This window comes from Mastigoproctus giganteus, chromosome 1 (genome assembly GCF_048544385.1).
Source record: "Mastigoproctus giganteus isolate SK-2022 chromosome 1, ASM4854438v1, whole genome shotgun sequence".
Classification (NCBI taxonomy): domain Eukaryota; kingdom Metazoa; phylum Arthropoda; class Arachnida; order Uropygi; family Thelyphonidae; genus Mastigoproctus; species Mastigoproctus giganteus.
This window is the reverse complement of record NC_143575.1, coordinates 200647836-200663681: the sequence shown is the minus strand read 5'-3', so window position 1 is coordinate 200663681 and position 15846 is coordinate 200647836. Positions and strand designations below refer to the sequence as shown.

The 15846-nt window shown below is 37.0% G+C and overlaps 1 protein-coding gene across 11 annotated transcripts in view; it reads right to left on the bottom strand.

Moving 5' to 3' along the window:
* Positions 1-346: 346 nt before the first annotated feature.
* Syp (synaptotagmin binding cytoplasmic RNA interacting protein) overlaps positions 347-15846 on the bottom strand; it is a 499733-nt gene continuing 484233 nt past the window's right edge. For 10 of the 11 annotated variants that reach the window (XM_090375502.1, XM_090375528.1, XM_090375520.1 and 7 more), the window contains one exon: positions 347-2151. In XM_090375502.1, the coding sequence (XP_090231628.1) occupies positions 1771-2151 (381 nt within the window). In that variant the 3' untranslated portion in view covers positions 347-1770. The remainder of the gene's footprint in view (positions 2152-15846) is intronic. The other variant, XM_090375582.1, reaches the window with a different exon arrangement.

Sequence of the window (15846 nt, the reverse complement as noted above, 5' to 3'; positions counted from 1 at the left end):
ATGCATCTCCTGTCACGACTTTTTTTTTTTTTTTTTTTTTTCCACGACTGCAAAAGGACACAAACAAACAAACCAGTTCGACTAATGTGGAGAAGCATCCTTCGCACCAATGCAACACACCATAAAGCATTTATTACTGTATATGCTTCAAGTACGTGTGTGCAAAAGAATGCCTTTCATCTCAGAGATGTAACCAATTTCCAAATTCTTGTGTCACAAGTGCTGCAGAAATGAGTTCCCTCCTCTTCTCTGTGTAATGAACATCATAGTATGCATTACTGCCTATATTCTTTAGTGCACAAATAGAAACAATTCAAATTGTAGCAGCTTATTTAAAAAAGAACGATTATTAAAATCAAACTGGTTTATTCCAGACGTGTTCAACAGGTTTACAGTCATCATCACAGTTTTTCACATGCCAGGGTGCAGCCACCAGTTTCAGGGGACCGATTAAAGGTTACCAGCCAGTGCCTCGCTAGAACAAAGGCTTGCAATACACTTTTACAAATCAACAAGAGATTACTGTTTTAACAGCAAATAAACTAATTAATAAATCAGAATACATCATTTTAACAGAATGTTTGCACGTGAATTAACAACAGAACGTTTTGTATCATGATCACAAAAACTCCAGGACTGATTAACAAAACTGGGAAGTTAGTAGATGCTAATACTTAACAATCCAAATGACTACAGCAGTGCAGTGTGTAAACATACAATGCATGGAAATATTTCAGTACCTGTAGCTAAACTAATGAAGACTTAAACACAAAATATGAATTACATGCACTACTTTATTAAATGCGGTCCCAAAAGCCAATTTAAAGGTGTTTCAAACTTGGTTATATAAATTTGCTGAGGAAAGATTAAGAATAGAAAAAGTCTAAAAAAAAAAAAAAATCATTATAGTGCAAATTATCTGGCATTATCAGGAATGTTTACCAGTAATTTCATTTCATGATGTGTGAGGACAAAATTTGCTATGTTGGCCATGCAAATAAATTTCAGATGATTAATGGACCTTTCTGGAAACCAAATTGCTAGAAAGTATTTCAGCTACATCAATTACCCAACTCACAGTGGCTTTAAAAGTTCTAAGAACACCTACGGATTTAAATTTGTATTTAACACTTAATGATTAAATTTCACTAAACACTGTAATACAATGCTCAAAATATTTAAATTTTTTTAATATTTGGCACAACAGTTTAATTTTATGAAGATTAAAATCCCTTCAATTAACATTAAAACATTTATTCAAAATATTATTTCTTGAGTATATCTGTAAATATAATTTTTAGTTATGAAGATGTTCACATTCTGAAATGTTATTACAAAGTACATATTTCTAGAAAGGCCCATTCTGAAAATGAACAATTCTGCTTGTGGATATCCCATTGCAGCTGGTGGCACTAATCAGAACACAGTTTCTTCTGAATGGCTCACCTAATGCATCACTCAGTTCTCAGGCCTCTTCACTGTATATTATTTTCCTACTCCCTTACACTTGAGCACAAAAATATGCCCCCCCCCATCACTTTTCTATCACCAACACTGCTAACATAATTCAAATGAAGGCTTTCTCTTCCTTACAATAAGGATACCTCCTCTATGGAAAACATAGTTAGTTTATGCTGGTTCAACCCAGCCACAAGCAGAAGCAAAAAAAGTACTTTGCTACACTAGCACACACACACACACACACACACACACACTAGATCTGCCTGCTGTGGGAGGATAAATTGGCAGATCTAAGTGGATTTCTCAACCTCACTGTTGATCAAAGGAATCCTGATACCACTGGGGGTTGTTCCTCGCAGCCCACCTCCGGTAGCTGTTGTAGTTTGAGGAGTCCAGTGGCTGTTGAGGAATTGGCTGGCTACCCCAAGCGCCACCAAAAGTAGCTCTACTGTTCTGAATGTGCCATTTAGAGTCCCCTTGGTTCTGGTGGCTCCCAACGAACTTATGCTTACCGGCCAGACTTTCCTGTGGAACGACCCCAGGAGTGGGAATTAGGACTGGACCAGGAATTCCATGGGTTCCCCCATGAGTATCGTGGGCGAGGGCCAGGGGGAGAGGAACCAGGGCCTTGCCATGGTGCAGTTGGTGGCCAACGACGTGTCCAAGGGGTATACCACGGCCACCACGAGCCTGCCAAGAGATAAAAAAAAAAAAAAAAAAAGCATAATCAGATGCCATTTTAATAATAACATAAACAATAGCTTATCATTAAAAATGATTTAAACTGTGGCACTGTAGCCATTAGGAAAATCAGGGCTACCAACTGTGAATTACTGAAAAAGTTGATTATGTGGATTAATAAAAGAAGAAAATGTGTATTTAATAATTTTATTTATGGACATGAATCAAACAATACTTTTAAACTTACTGAAAAAAAAAAAAAAAAAAGATGATAAAATATGCAAATAAGAAATGATTTTTCAAAACATATGAAAAACAGCAAAATGCATACTTTACACAGCCTTTAATTCTATAGCAAGTTACACAATTAAAGAGTTTTCAATATTTTTCAGTCAATTTTTAAACACTTTTTAACTGAGGAAAAAAAAAAAAATTGTTTATATATATATATATATACACATGTTAATCCACGAAGCTATTAGAAGGTATAACTTAAATATACATATACAAAAGTATGATTTTCGTGTCTTCTCATGGTCCACAAGATTTAAACTGCCTAATAAATGCAATGGTCTTAATACGGAAATATTTAATACCAAATTCACCTTTACCAGGAGTTACCTTGTTATTATTCCACTTTTATCTATAAAATATCTATCACTTACTTCTGACACCTTATGAGACCATATTTTGTAAGTTACCAATTCACTGTATCTAAACACTTGCTATCTGATAAGGGCTCAGAAAGTTACAGACTATTTACAAGACAATTTCACTGAGTAGCACATTCCAAAAAAAAAAAAAAAAAAAAAAAGCCTCAATAACAATAATCATATTATAACCCCCCAAACCTCTTAACTACAACTTGCAACACAATGGGTGGTATAGAATAAAAGGACTCAAAGCTGAAGCCACAGATCTATGGAAAATTAAGAGAAGAGCAGATAATGAATGATGTTTGAGCGAAAAAATGCCTCATCAGATGTATTTTGTACAGAAACAGAATTGTGAATAATTTTTTATGGCCATATTTCTCCACTTAAAAATTCATCTGGACTCCATCTAAAAATTCATTGAACTCCCTTGCATCTGGCAAGGGAGTTCAATCCTACAGGGCACAAAAACACAACAGATGATACGATGAGAAGATCTTCCTACTTTTCACAAGGCCAAAACACAATTACTACTTTTTAATTTTGAGGTATAACTTTTTTTTTTTTTCGTCACAGGTAGTTAAGATTAATTAAACGCTTAGTATTTGATGCAGTATATACAAACTTCTTAACTGTAGCAACAACCCATTTATCCTTAAGAGCTCCACCGGGAATAAATGTAACCATGAAAACTTCCAGGTGAAAATAACTTAAGGGAAAAAAAAAGCAATTATATCTATATTAAAAAAAAAAAATTTGTTTTTGTCCCCAAGAATGAATTAGATGTTTCATACTAGAGTAATACTTCTAATTCCAAACTTATTTTACAAAAAATAAAAAATAAAAAACCAATAATCTAGAAATTATTCTACAAAAAATTTAAAAATTAAAAAACCAATAATCTAGAACTTATTCTGCAAAGGCTACACTTCTTTAGGTGCTATTGCTTTGGCTTTTATAAATTATACACAACAATAGAAAATCTGAATGTAGCTTTCTGAAGCAGCACTCCATCAGAAAGCTGCACTAAAATTGAATAATTTTTTGTCCAAAAACTTTTCTGTAGGGGGTTTGGCAATCACAGTGTATCATTTATCTTAAGCAACTTTGCTGAACAATCGCATTCTAAAGCAGTGACAAGGATAGGTCCCAAAAAACAAATTTGGTTTCATTAGGTTGGTTCTGCTTCAAAGTTGGTTCTGCCCAAGAAGTAAGTGGAGATTGCTGATGCTGTGCACAAAAATGTAGAGTGGTTGTTCTTTATACCTAAACATGTTTATTAACTGGAGGTGCTCTTTATTATTATTATTATTTATTTATTTTTTTATTATTATTATAATATTTTGGCTTTTACTTTTTTTAAACTTAAGTTGACTAAGTAGATTGCAACCTAAGGTTTCTCAAAGACATTCTCCCAGGTATGACAGGCCAGAGCTTGCTGGAATGAAGCTGATAAAGAGGTCTAATTTGCATATCAGAACAAATGAAATTAGTGAAGTCTGGTTGTTCTGCAATAACTGGATACTCTGGTTGCACCTGCATGATGGGACTGTCAGTAACACTGAATATACCCCACAAGGGCAAGGTGTGAAAACTGTACTTGGCATACTGCATACTGGAGGTGATCACCAAGATGTGAACCAAAGTAAGCAGGGATCAAGGTGTGGCATCCACATCATACAGAGGATGCTGCTCTCCCCCCTTTCAACAGGCAATACTAGGTGGTTGATGACTCTCCCCATTCAGTGCAAAACTAAGACTTTGCTGGAGGATTCAAGTTGTAAATCCCATGTTGCAAAGGTCCAGCAGCCACATCTCTTTTTTCATGCAGCATAAGTGGATGACTCTTGAGGTCATGATGAGATCCAATATTTCTCATATTCTGAGGGTACAGCTCTAAAAGTGTTTGCGAGCTGGCCATTATAACAATGGACAAACTCTGGAAGGTATCTGAATCAGCTAATCAGGATGACTGGAAGGGGTCTGAGTAGTATGTATACAGGAAGCATTGTAGACGCCACATTACATTATGTCAGTGAACTGGGTGTGTACACCATAACCAAAAATTTCATTATTTCACACAATGTCTCCACCCTCTATGTCTCCTCACCAACGTTCAATTTCTGCTGCATAGTGTATAAATACTTACAAGGATACTGTTCTTTTGAACTTTGTGTAACAGTACACAACCATTCACTATTCCACTCCAAACTCACAGAACTTTTCCTCTCCTCTGTTCCTTCTAGTTTTTGGAATTAGCTTTCCTTCACATGTATTTTGTGAACATTACAATCTCCATAAATTCAAACACTAATGTCAACAAGTATCTTTTGTCTCCTCAGCCTCCAATCCATGCATAGTACTAAGTACTACAGGTTCTAACAGCTTCTGTTTCTTTCGTGTTTGGGGCTGTCATAATAATAATAAATAAATTAAAAAGTGGATGGTTTTAAAAATGTAAACAACAGATTTGGTGAAAGCTTGCAGTTGTCGCTTTGTGCTTTAAATCTCGGTGAAAGTAAAGAAAGCCAACGCAAGAGCCACGGGAAACTTTTAGCGGTCAAATGCGTTTCCCGGTACTGCAGCTTCTCCCTGCATTCTCAGTAAACAGATGGTGCATGTTAACGGTAATGGCAATAAAAGTCTATAACGATGTACTGATTACCTTTTTCTCATTATTAAAAGCAGATTATTGGAGTTGCCTTTGCGGCTGAAATTTAATTACCGGTACACCCTCCAGACTGCCTCAGTCTTAGGGTGTTTATACATCCCCTTCCTGCTGTTTTAACTTGATAGAAAAACAACTTCTACTGCAACTATTGATAACACAGACCGCCTGTGGAAGTCGTTTTTGTATCGGGTTAAAACAGCGGGGAGGGGAGGGATAAACACCCTAAGACTGAGGCAGTCTGGAGGGTGTACCCATAAGTAAATTTCAGCACACTTATGAACTCTGATAATCTGCTTTTAATAATAAGAAAAAAACTAATCAACACATCATTATCAACTTCTACTGCCACTACCAATAACATGCACGTTCTGTTTACTGAGAATGCAGGGAGAAGCTGCGGTATGGGAAAACGGTCTTGACCAGTAAAAGTTCCTGTGGTTCTCGTGTTGCTTTCTTTACCTTAGCATAAATCACAACCCAGATATTTAGTATATTGAATGTAATTAACTTTTAACCCTTTGGTAGATGTAGTAGGCTGTATTACAGTTCCATCCATTTCACAGATATTTTTCTTATAGAAATACACTGCACCCTTGATATAATGTGGGTATTGGTGGGCTACTTTAACCCCCCCCCTTCCTCCGCAAGGATGTACTACTACCAATTGTGTTACAAATAACAGAAGCAAATTTTACAGATTGCAATACTGCAGTCTGTAACAGAGAACACTAACTGCAGTCAATAGCGGCAACTTATAAAAATACACAAACTATTCATCATGCACTTTGCAATTATTGTTTCTTGCAATTTGAAATATGATTTTATCCTAGAAACAAATGTTACATGTTGTTGTTTACAAAAATTCATAACTGAATAAACTGATACTGACAAATATGGTAGCTAGTTACCGTCTCAGAGGCCAATGTCTATTTTTGCCAGTGTCCTGTGTGAAAGTCAGTGATACACAGGAATTTTGCTAGCAGGGATAAGGAGGTGAATGTCCCCTTCTATGAGTAAATGGTCAAGCTACTGCTTGAGTATTGTATACAGGTCTGGAGTTCTCATTTTAGGAATGATGTAGAGCTGTTGGAATGAGTACAGAGATGGGCAACGAGATTGGTGAGTGGGAAAAAGGGTTGGTGTTACTAAGAAAAGCCAAGTTCTGCAATTTGCAGGTTCTGGAGACTAGGCACTTGCAAGGTGATCTAATTGAGGTGTATAAGGGCTTGAATGGTTTGAGCAAGCTCAATATTAATGGGATTCTTCCTTTTACTCAGTTTACTCACCTGAGGAAACAGAAATTCAAATTGAGGAAAGACAACAGTAGAACAGATGTGCGGAAATTCACCTTTCCAATCCTTCCATCTGATCAATGATCACCAGTATGGATTCCATCAGTGTTGATCCACTGGTGATATTCTGGCTTATGTTACCCATTTATGGACAAATTCAATGGAAAAGTTCGGTGAAACACAAGCAGTTGCTCTTGACATCTCAAAGGCTTTCGATCATGTTTGGCATAAAGGTCTTCTGAACAAGCTTCCATCTTATATATTGCCAACTGTTTTTTGTAATTGGTTATCCAGTTTTCTTTCTGACCACTCATTGAGGGTGATGGCTCTCTGTCTTCTAACTTCTCCACTAATACTGATGTTCCCCAAGGTTCAGTTATTTCCCCCACTCTTTTCCTCTTGTATATTAATGACCTTCTTCCATTGACCGGAAATCCTATCCATAGTTTTGTTGATGATACCACATTGCATTCCACTTTCCAGTTTGAGAAACCTAGCCTTGCTCAATCACCTTCAATTTCTCGAATCTGCTACCAATTCCCTAAATTCTTATCTCCAGGTAATTCTCCAGTAGGACAAAGACAACTTAGTTGATTTCAATCTTTCTAAAACCCAGTCTTGTATTATATCTCACAAAAAGGAATCTTCAGCTCCTATGCTTATCTTTGGTGACACTCCGATTTCTAGGCATGATGATATATATCTTTTGAGGATTACCCTGACTTCTAATCTCTCTTGGCACAAGCACATTACAAATATTACTTCCTCTGCTTCTAAAAAACTTGGTTTTATCTTTCGCTCTCGGTGCTACTTTTCTTCTAAACAGTTGTTCACTCTGTACAAATCTAAAATCCGCCCCTACCATGGAATATTGTTCCCACATCTGGGGCGGTGCCCCCAAAACCTCTCCAGCGTTGTAGATTCCATTCAGAAGAGGGCAGTTAGGTTAATTAATGATGCATCTCTAACAGTCTCTCTCCACTTTCTGTCTCATAGATGTTCTGTTTCTGCTGCATGCCTTTTCTACAGATACTTCCATGGGCACTGTTCTTCTGAACTGGCTTCTATAATTCCCACTCTCTCTTTCAAAACAGTCCAGTCCAAACACGTGCTGCCACCAGCCAAAACCTATTTACTGTCCAACTTCAATCTAACAGAACCACACTTTTTTTATCTACCTCGTTTATTCATTCAACTGCTGTTTTCTGGAACAATCTTCCTCCATACGTATATCCTGAAAATTAGTCTAATGTCAACAAATATCTTCTTACGTCTTCTCAACCTCCAACCCAAGGACGGTACTAAGTACTATACTATAGGTTCTAATACCTCTTGTGTTTGGGGTACTCATAAAAAAAAGTTTGACCTTTTCACTCCATTTTTTTTTAAATTCTCTTTTACATTCTTGGTGAGTAGACAATTGAAAATAAATTTTCTCTCGTTATTTATTTTACCTGAAATTCATCCTAATTTGGATTTTACTTATTTGAACCTTATTTTACCTGAAATTCATTCTTAATTTTAAAAATGTGGAATTGTAATGAAATTAATGTGGAATTGAAAAGAATTGTAATGAAATTAATGTGGAATTAAAAATGTGGAATTGTAATGAAATTACAATTCCACATTTTTAAAATTAAGAGATCTCACATTTTCTATTCTTTCAGCAGTTCGTAGAAACTATAATTTGTTCAGCTTCAATTTGTCGTATTTATTATGAGTAAGCACAGCTTTTGTATGCGGTATTTCTTAATTATCAGCTGATGAAGTAATCTGTCACTTCTTCAAATAATCCCTTAATTTACACAAATTCGGGAATACCTATTATGCCAAAAAGGAAGTGCAAGTTTTGGATGACTTGAGGATAAAATATCCAGGTTTTTGAAAGAGAACAGTAGATGAGGTGGCAGAATGCATCGTTTGCAGTCCAGAAAGCTACATCTTGGTTGCTAATAAGGGTTCAGGTGATTTGAGCATCCAACATGAATTCAGAGAAACATAAGAACATTAGATTTGAAAAATGTTGCAGCAAGGTAATGGATTTTTTAATAAACGTCCCTAAACGGCTTGATGCAAGAGTGTTGCTGAAGGAACCTTTGCCTTTCATACAGTGGCACATCACCACAGCTATAATTCGATGTCTTCTACAACAGAAGTTGATATGCTCTGATTCAGATATTGCTAGGAGATTATCTTGTGCAAAAACAAAGACTGAAGCCATTAATAATCCTGTCTTAGCAGTCCATTCAGTTGAAGAAGTTGTTATGTACAGTTTTTTGGAGTTTCCACTGATGCCAGTAATCATGGATTTTTGAAAATTTTCCCTATTCTTGTGCATCATTTTGACTGGACAAATGGTGGCTCAAAGGTTAACAAGAATTAAATAAGTCAGGTAAGACTGCAGCTACTATTTCTGGCTATGAAAAATATTGCATTAGGTGGAGATAATTGTTAACACAATGTTTGGAGGAGTGCAGAGATACAATGAGAATAATGTATTTTAAAATTTACAAAGATTATTTGGTTGACCGCTAATAGGAGTGGGCTGCACTGCCCACATTCTGCATAACTGTATCCAGCATGGAGCAGATGCAACTGATGTAGATATTGACTCTTGTTCCTAAGATTTTTAATTATTTCAGTGTCTACACACTACCTGTTGAAAACCTAAAAAAATTATGTGAATTTACAGAGGTTACCTATAAAAAACTTCTGTATCATAGCAGAACATGCTGGCTTTCTCTATTACCTGCAATTGAAAGGATTATAAGTATTTATCCAGCCCTAAGGTCTTTCTTTTTGTTTCAAGAAATCTCCACAAGATTTTAACTTTTCTTTGAAGATGAGTTTAGTGAAAGTTATCTTGTTCATTGCTGAACCGTAATGTCAGTCTTCAATTCACATATAATGAGCATTTAAAGGAATGACAATTCTTTGATAGAAGTTATTGAAGCTCGTGCTTCCGTAGGTGATACTTCTTTCTGTCAGAAAGAAGTAAATGTCAGTTAATTTCCCTCAAAGTAAAGTAAATGTTGGAGAAGAGCCAAGAAGGATATACAGAGAAATGCAGAATTTTCAGAAGAAATATCCAGAAATTATATTCATCATGCACTGAATACTTGGACATGTGGTTGAAACCAATGGATGAAGTTTCTTCATTCAGGTGGATGTCTTTAAGAGAGCCACTTGAATGGGATAGTGCGGTTTCAACAATTAGGTATCTTCATACAAAAGGAGTGTGTGTGTGGATGATGTGAAGTGCTTTGATCAGTTTTGTAATTAAAAAAAAAATTAGTAGTGGAAATTAAGGATACTGAAGTTTCTGTTCCTTGTAATGTAAGATGGGCTAATCATTTTAGCCACTGTAAGAATGAAGAGCTGTTAATAATTCCTCAATTTTTCTTTTCAATAAATGCATTTATTGAAAGACTGTTTTCAGTGATAGAAATTCGATTGATGTGGATTCAATTAAGAGACTATTGCTTACAAAATTCAATTTCAGTGACATGCTGTGTAAAGATTTCCATTCATATTTATCCTAAAACACATATTTACAGAGAAAAATTGCATCAGTGGAAAAATATAAAAGAAATGTAGAGAACAGCAAATAAATTATGCTGAGAAAAAAACAAAAGTATTTTTTTCATTCATAACATAATTAAATTTTTTTGTGCATAATTTATTACGAATTAACAATCTGCATAAGAATGGTAAGTGTGAATTCTGTTAATTAAAGGGATTTGAGCTATTGAATTAAAATATTTAACATGTTATTACATTGCGAGTGATGTGTCATTACCCTATTATCATAATAAACTGTTATTAAAGATTCAGGCATTTTTGAAAAGACTGTAAGAGAATGTAAGCTGTGTGTTGGTAAAATAGAGAAAGGCATCCTCAAAAGTCCAGATTTTTTGCCCAAATGTAAGGTTAGAGAGGTGGCAGCCCTACCTCCTTTAACAGAACTGTATAGATCCCATCCACCCCAGGTGCTTTTCTTATGTTTAACTTCAACAATTTCACCTCCATTTTCCTCTCAGTTATTACAAAATCATAAAGCACCCTATTACAATTTGATAAACTTCTGGCATTTTCCTTCCTTAATAACTCCTCATGTGTGAATTTAGATGCAAAATACTCGTTCAGTTTGTTTGCTATCTGAGCAGGATCATCAACAGTCAAACCATCAATATCAAGTGGACCAATCAGATTCATCCCCTTCCTTCTAGGTTCATATAAGTAAAAAAGTCCTTGCTGTTTTTATTAGCACCCTTTGCCAAAGATTTCTCGTACTCTGCCTTCGCTTGCCTAATCCTTTTTATGACTTGATTACAGACTAGCTTATATCTGCCGTAGGCTTCTGTGTCGCATCATAATTTATATGCATCCCATGCATTTTTCTTCTCTGCCATGAGTCTCATTAGTTCATTTGACAGCCATTTAGGCCTAAACCTTGAACAATATTTCTTATTCAGAATGAAAAGTTTAGTAGCTTCAACAATTAATTCTTTGAATGCTTCCCACTTAGAATTTGCTGTTGGTAACATCATCAGTTAGTCCCACTGTACAGAATTTAAAAACTGTCTGAAACCACTGTAGTCATCTTTACGAAACTAAAAATCGTTTCTTTTACCCCTGATGCTAGTTACCTCTTTGGGTAAATCCCACATCAGTACACTGTGATCACTACCACCTAGTGGTTCCTTTATCTGCAAATTCTTAACATACCAATGATCACTGCTGATAACCAGATCAAGAGTATTACCCTCTCTGGTTGCCTCTCGAACATGCTGCTGCAGAAAACAATCAACCAATAAATCCACAAAAGTCTTCCTAGTGTGCGAGTTACTAACCCACAAGTTCCAGTCAATATTTGGGAAGTTAAAATCTCCCATTATAAGACATTCTGATTTACTAGCCCACTTTATTTCTCTGTACAATTGTTCGTTGTTATCATTCAAGTCATTGGGCCTATAACATACTCCTACTCTTAGTTTTGCTTTCCCAGTGCTTATGTCACACCAAACTGACTGAACATTGCACTTGTTTAGATTTTATGTTTTTCTTAATTAACAGCATAACCCCTACTCCCTTCCTATCCTTTCTGTACAAATTGTACTCCTCAAATTCCAATTCTGCATTCCCAATATCTGTGTGACACCACGTCTCTGATATCCCAACAATATCCACCTTTGATGTCTTGACCAGCACTTCAAAATCATGAAATTTATATACTATACTTCTAGCACTGGTGTAAATGAAAGTATATATACACCTATTCTTATTCTTAGTTACCCTAACACTGTCCATGTATTTATTTGTTTCATGATGACTAGCTTCAGTCCCTAAACTCCCAGCACCCCTCTGTACAGGCCGCTGCTCATTCTAATAGAATTAGTGCAAGAATCACCTTCACCTCTGCCGACTTCTAATTTTAACCTTTTTGTCTGTGAATCCCCCCAAGCTAGCAGTTTTCTGACCCAGCTAATACTGCCCCGATACAATCAACAAACACTCTTGCATCCTTTCTATTTAAGTGTATCCCATCCTTAAAGACGCAGTCTCTCCTGTTAACAAGCACACACGCTATGCTGAAAAAAATTCTATCCCACAAGCCTTGCACAATCTCTCCAGGGCTGAATCGATTGACAAGGCTCTTATCATATACCCGTAACTCACGACTTTTTTTCAACACTGACCTGTACTTGTTAAGGTTTTTTTTTTTTTTTTTTTAATGTAAACCCCAAACACGAGCGGTATAAGAACCTATAGTACTTAGTACCGTGCTTGGGTTGGAGGTTGAGAAGACGAAAGAAGATATTTGTTAACATTGGACTTGAACTTCTGTAGACTGCAATTTTCAGGAAATAAATATGAAGGAAGGTCATTCCAGAAAATGGCAGATGAATGAATAAACGAGGAAGATGAAAAGTTGGTTCTGTGAGTTTTAAGTTGGACAGTAAATGGATGTTGGCTGGTGGCGGCACGTGTCTGGACTGTTTTGAAAGAGAGAGAGCGGGAATTACAGAACCCAATTCAGAAGAACAGTGCCCATGGAAGTATATGTAGAAGAGGCATGCAGCAGAAACAGTATGTCTATGAGACAGCGAGTGGAGAGACTCTGTTAGAGATGAATCATTAATTAACCTAATTGCCCTCTTCTGAATGGAATCAAGAAGCCTGAGAGAGGTTTTGGGGGCACTATCCCAGATGTGGGAACAATATTCCATAGCAGGGTGGATTTGCGATTTATACAGAGTGAGCAGCTGTTTGGAAGAAAAGTAACACCGAGAGCGAAAGAGAAAACCAAGTTTTTTAGATGTAGAGGAAGCAATATTTGTAATGTGCTTGTGCCAAGGGAGATTAGAAGTCAGGGTAATCCTCAAAAGAGATATATCATTTTGCCTAGAAATCGGAGTGTCACTAAATATAAGCATAGGCGCAGAAGAATCCTTTTTGTGAGATATAAGACAAGACTGAGTTTTTGAAGGGTTGAAATCAATTAAGTTGTCTTTCCCCCCTGGAGAATTACCCGAGGATTGGCATTTAAGGAATTGGTAGCAGATTTTCGAGAAGTTGAAGCTGATTGAGCAGGGCAAGGTTTCTCAAAATGGAAAGTAGAATGCAATGTGCTATCATTGGCAAAACTGTGGATAGGATTTCCAATCAATGGAAGGTCATTAATATACAAGAGGAAAAGAGTGGGGGAAAGAACTGAACCTTGGAGGCCACTAGTAGAGAAGTTAGAAGACAGAGAGTCATCTACCATCACCCTCAGTGAGCCATCAGAGAGAAAACTGGATAACCAATTACTAAAAACAGTTGGCAAACACGATCGAAAGCCTTCGAGATGTCAAGAGCAACTACTTTTGGTTCACCAAACCTTTCCATTGAATTAGTCCATAAATGGGTAACATAAGCCTTAATATCACCAGTGGATCGACACTGACGGAAGGTTTCTAGGTAGTTTAAGAGTTGGCTGTTAATTGATTTCTCTATTACTTTAGAAAGAGTAGAAGTAATTGCAATGGGACGATAATTGGATGGGAGGGATTTGTCACCCTTTTTAGGAACTGGCTGGATATGAGCAAAATTTCCAAGCAGAAGGAAAAACACTTTTGGAATAAGAAAGTGAAAAAAGGCGGCAAAGAACAGGAATAAGTTCAGGAGCACAGGTTTTGAGAACAAGTGGAGAAATATCATCGGGACCTGGAGCTTTCTTAGCATCAAGATTCGTCAAAATCCATCTGACATCCTTGTGGCGGAAGACCACAGGAGGCATTGAATGGAGCGTGTTGGGAATGGTGGGAGGTGTTTTATCAAGATCATTAATACATGAATTGGAAGAAAAATGGGATGCTAGCAGGTCGGCTTTATCCTTGGCTGAAATGACAACCGAACCATCTGGTTTGGACAATGGTCGGAGCAGAGATGGACTAAAGTTGCAGCCAATAGCTTTGGGAAGAGACCAGACTGCTCGACATCAGACATCAGGGCAAGGAGCAAGTTTTCTACTCTTAGCCTGTTCAAACTCCAGTGTGGACTGATTAATAACTGCTTTAGAACTGTTGCGCGCTTTGGTGCAGGCAGAAAATGAAACTGAAGAATTAGAAACAAGTCAATTACGATATGCAACATCCTTCTCTTGACCAGCCTTAACACATTTATTGGAAAACCAAGGTTTAGATAAAGGACGAGATATTAAAGTGGAGTGTGGAATAAAAGATTCCATTCCTGCAAGAATAATTTCACTGACAAGACCTGAGCAAACGTTGACATCAGACGTTTTAAAACAGTAATCCGACCAAGGAAAAGAAATCTCGCAAGTCATCCCATTTTGCATTCTTGTAATGCCAAACAACACGAGGTTGTGAATAGCCATGAGATAAAGGCTCCATTGGAGAAGAGACAATCACCAAGTTGTGACTGAAGTGCCTAAAGGACAATTCACTTTGACCATGTACTTAGATGGGTTGTTTGTGAAAAAAAGATCAAGCATGTTGGCTGTGTGATTAGGATTGTCTGGTATTCTTGTAGGTAAATGAACAATCTGTGCAAGGTCATTAGTAATTGCAAAAGCCTCAGCATCTCGACCAGCTGGGTTGGTGGGACTAGAAAACGGAAGCCAGCTGGAGTTGTGAACATTAAAATCACCAAGGAAAATTGCCTCACTGTTAGGAAAGTTGCACTGGAGAAAGTCAAGTTGCAAAGAGAGGAAGTCAAAGAGCTCCAAGTGATTAGTGGAGTTGGGAGAAAGGTAGAGACAACAGATGAATTTGACACAATGAGGTAGAAAAATTTTAAGCCAGAGAAGATCAAAGAGAGGAGATTCCAAATTGCCAAGTCTCTGACAGGGAACATCAGCACAGACATATGCACAAGTACCACCTTTGAGGCAAAATGAATCATACAGCAAATAATTTGGGCATCTGAGATGGGCAGTAGTTGAATCAACTGATAACTGAGATTCTGTCAGAAAAAATACATGGGGTTTGGCAGACTGCAAGTGGAAATGGACATCATTGAGATTAGAATTGAGACCACGTATATTTGTGAAATGAATTAGGAAAAGTTATTGGGAGGTTTAGATCTTTTCGCAGATAAGCCTGCTCTATTAGTTTGACAATTCATGGTGTATTCAATAGTAAGAAAAAGTGGATGGGACACGCTGTTTGAAGTAATGAAATTTTTTGATATGGCGTACACATGGTAAGAATATAATGTGGCCTTGACAATGCTCCCCGCATACACACACCGCTCGGACTCCCTACAGTCACTATCTGGCAGAGTAGAGGTAGCAAGATTATACACTAGCTGATCTGGAAGCCTCCTAAAGAGTTACCAATAGGTTCGGTCCGGTGTACTAAATAGTGGCCGGCCTGCGAACACCGTTTTAGACGAACACCCCATCATAACCTCAAAAGTCATTATTCATACTGCATAACGGAAGAGATAGGGAAGGGTTGACCGGAACTTAGCTCTAGAGACTAAACATGGGTTCCACCACTTCAAGCCTCCAATAAGCAAAGTGGTAGTATTTCACCTGTTGATGAGAGTCATCTACCACGTAGTACTGCCTGGTAACATA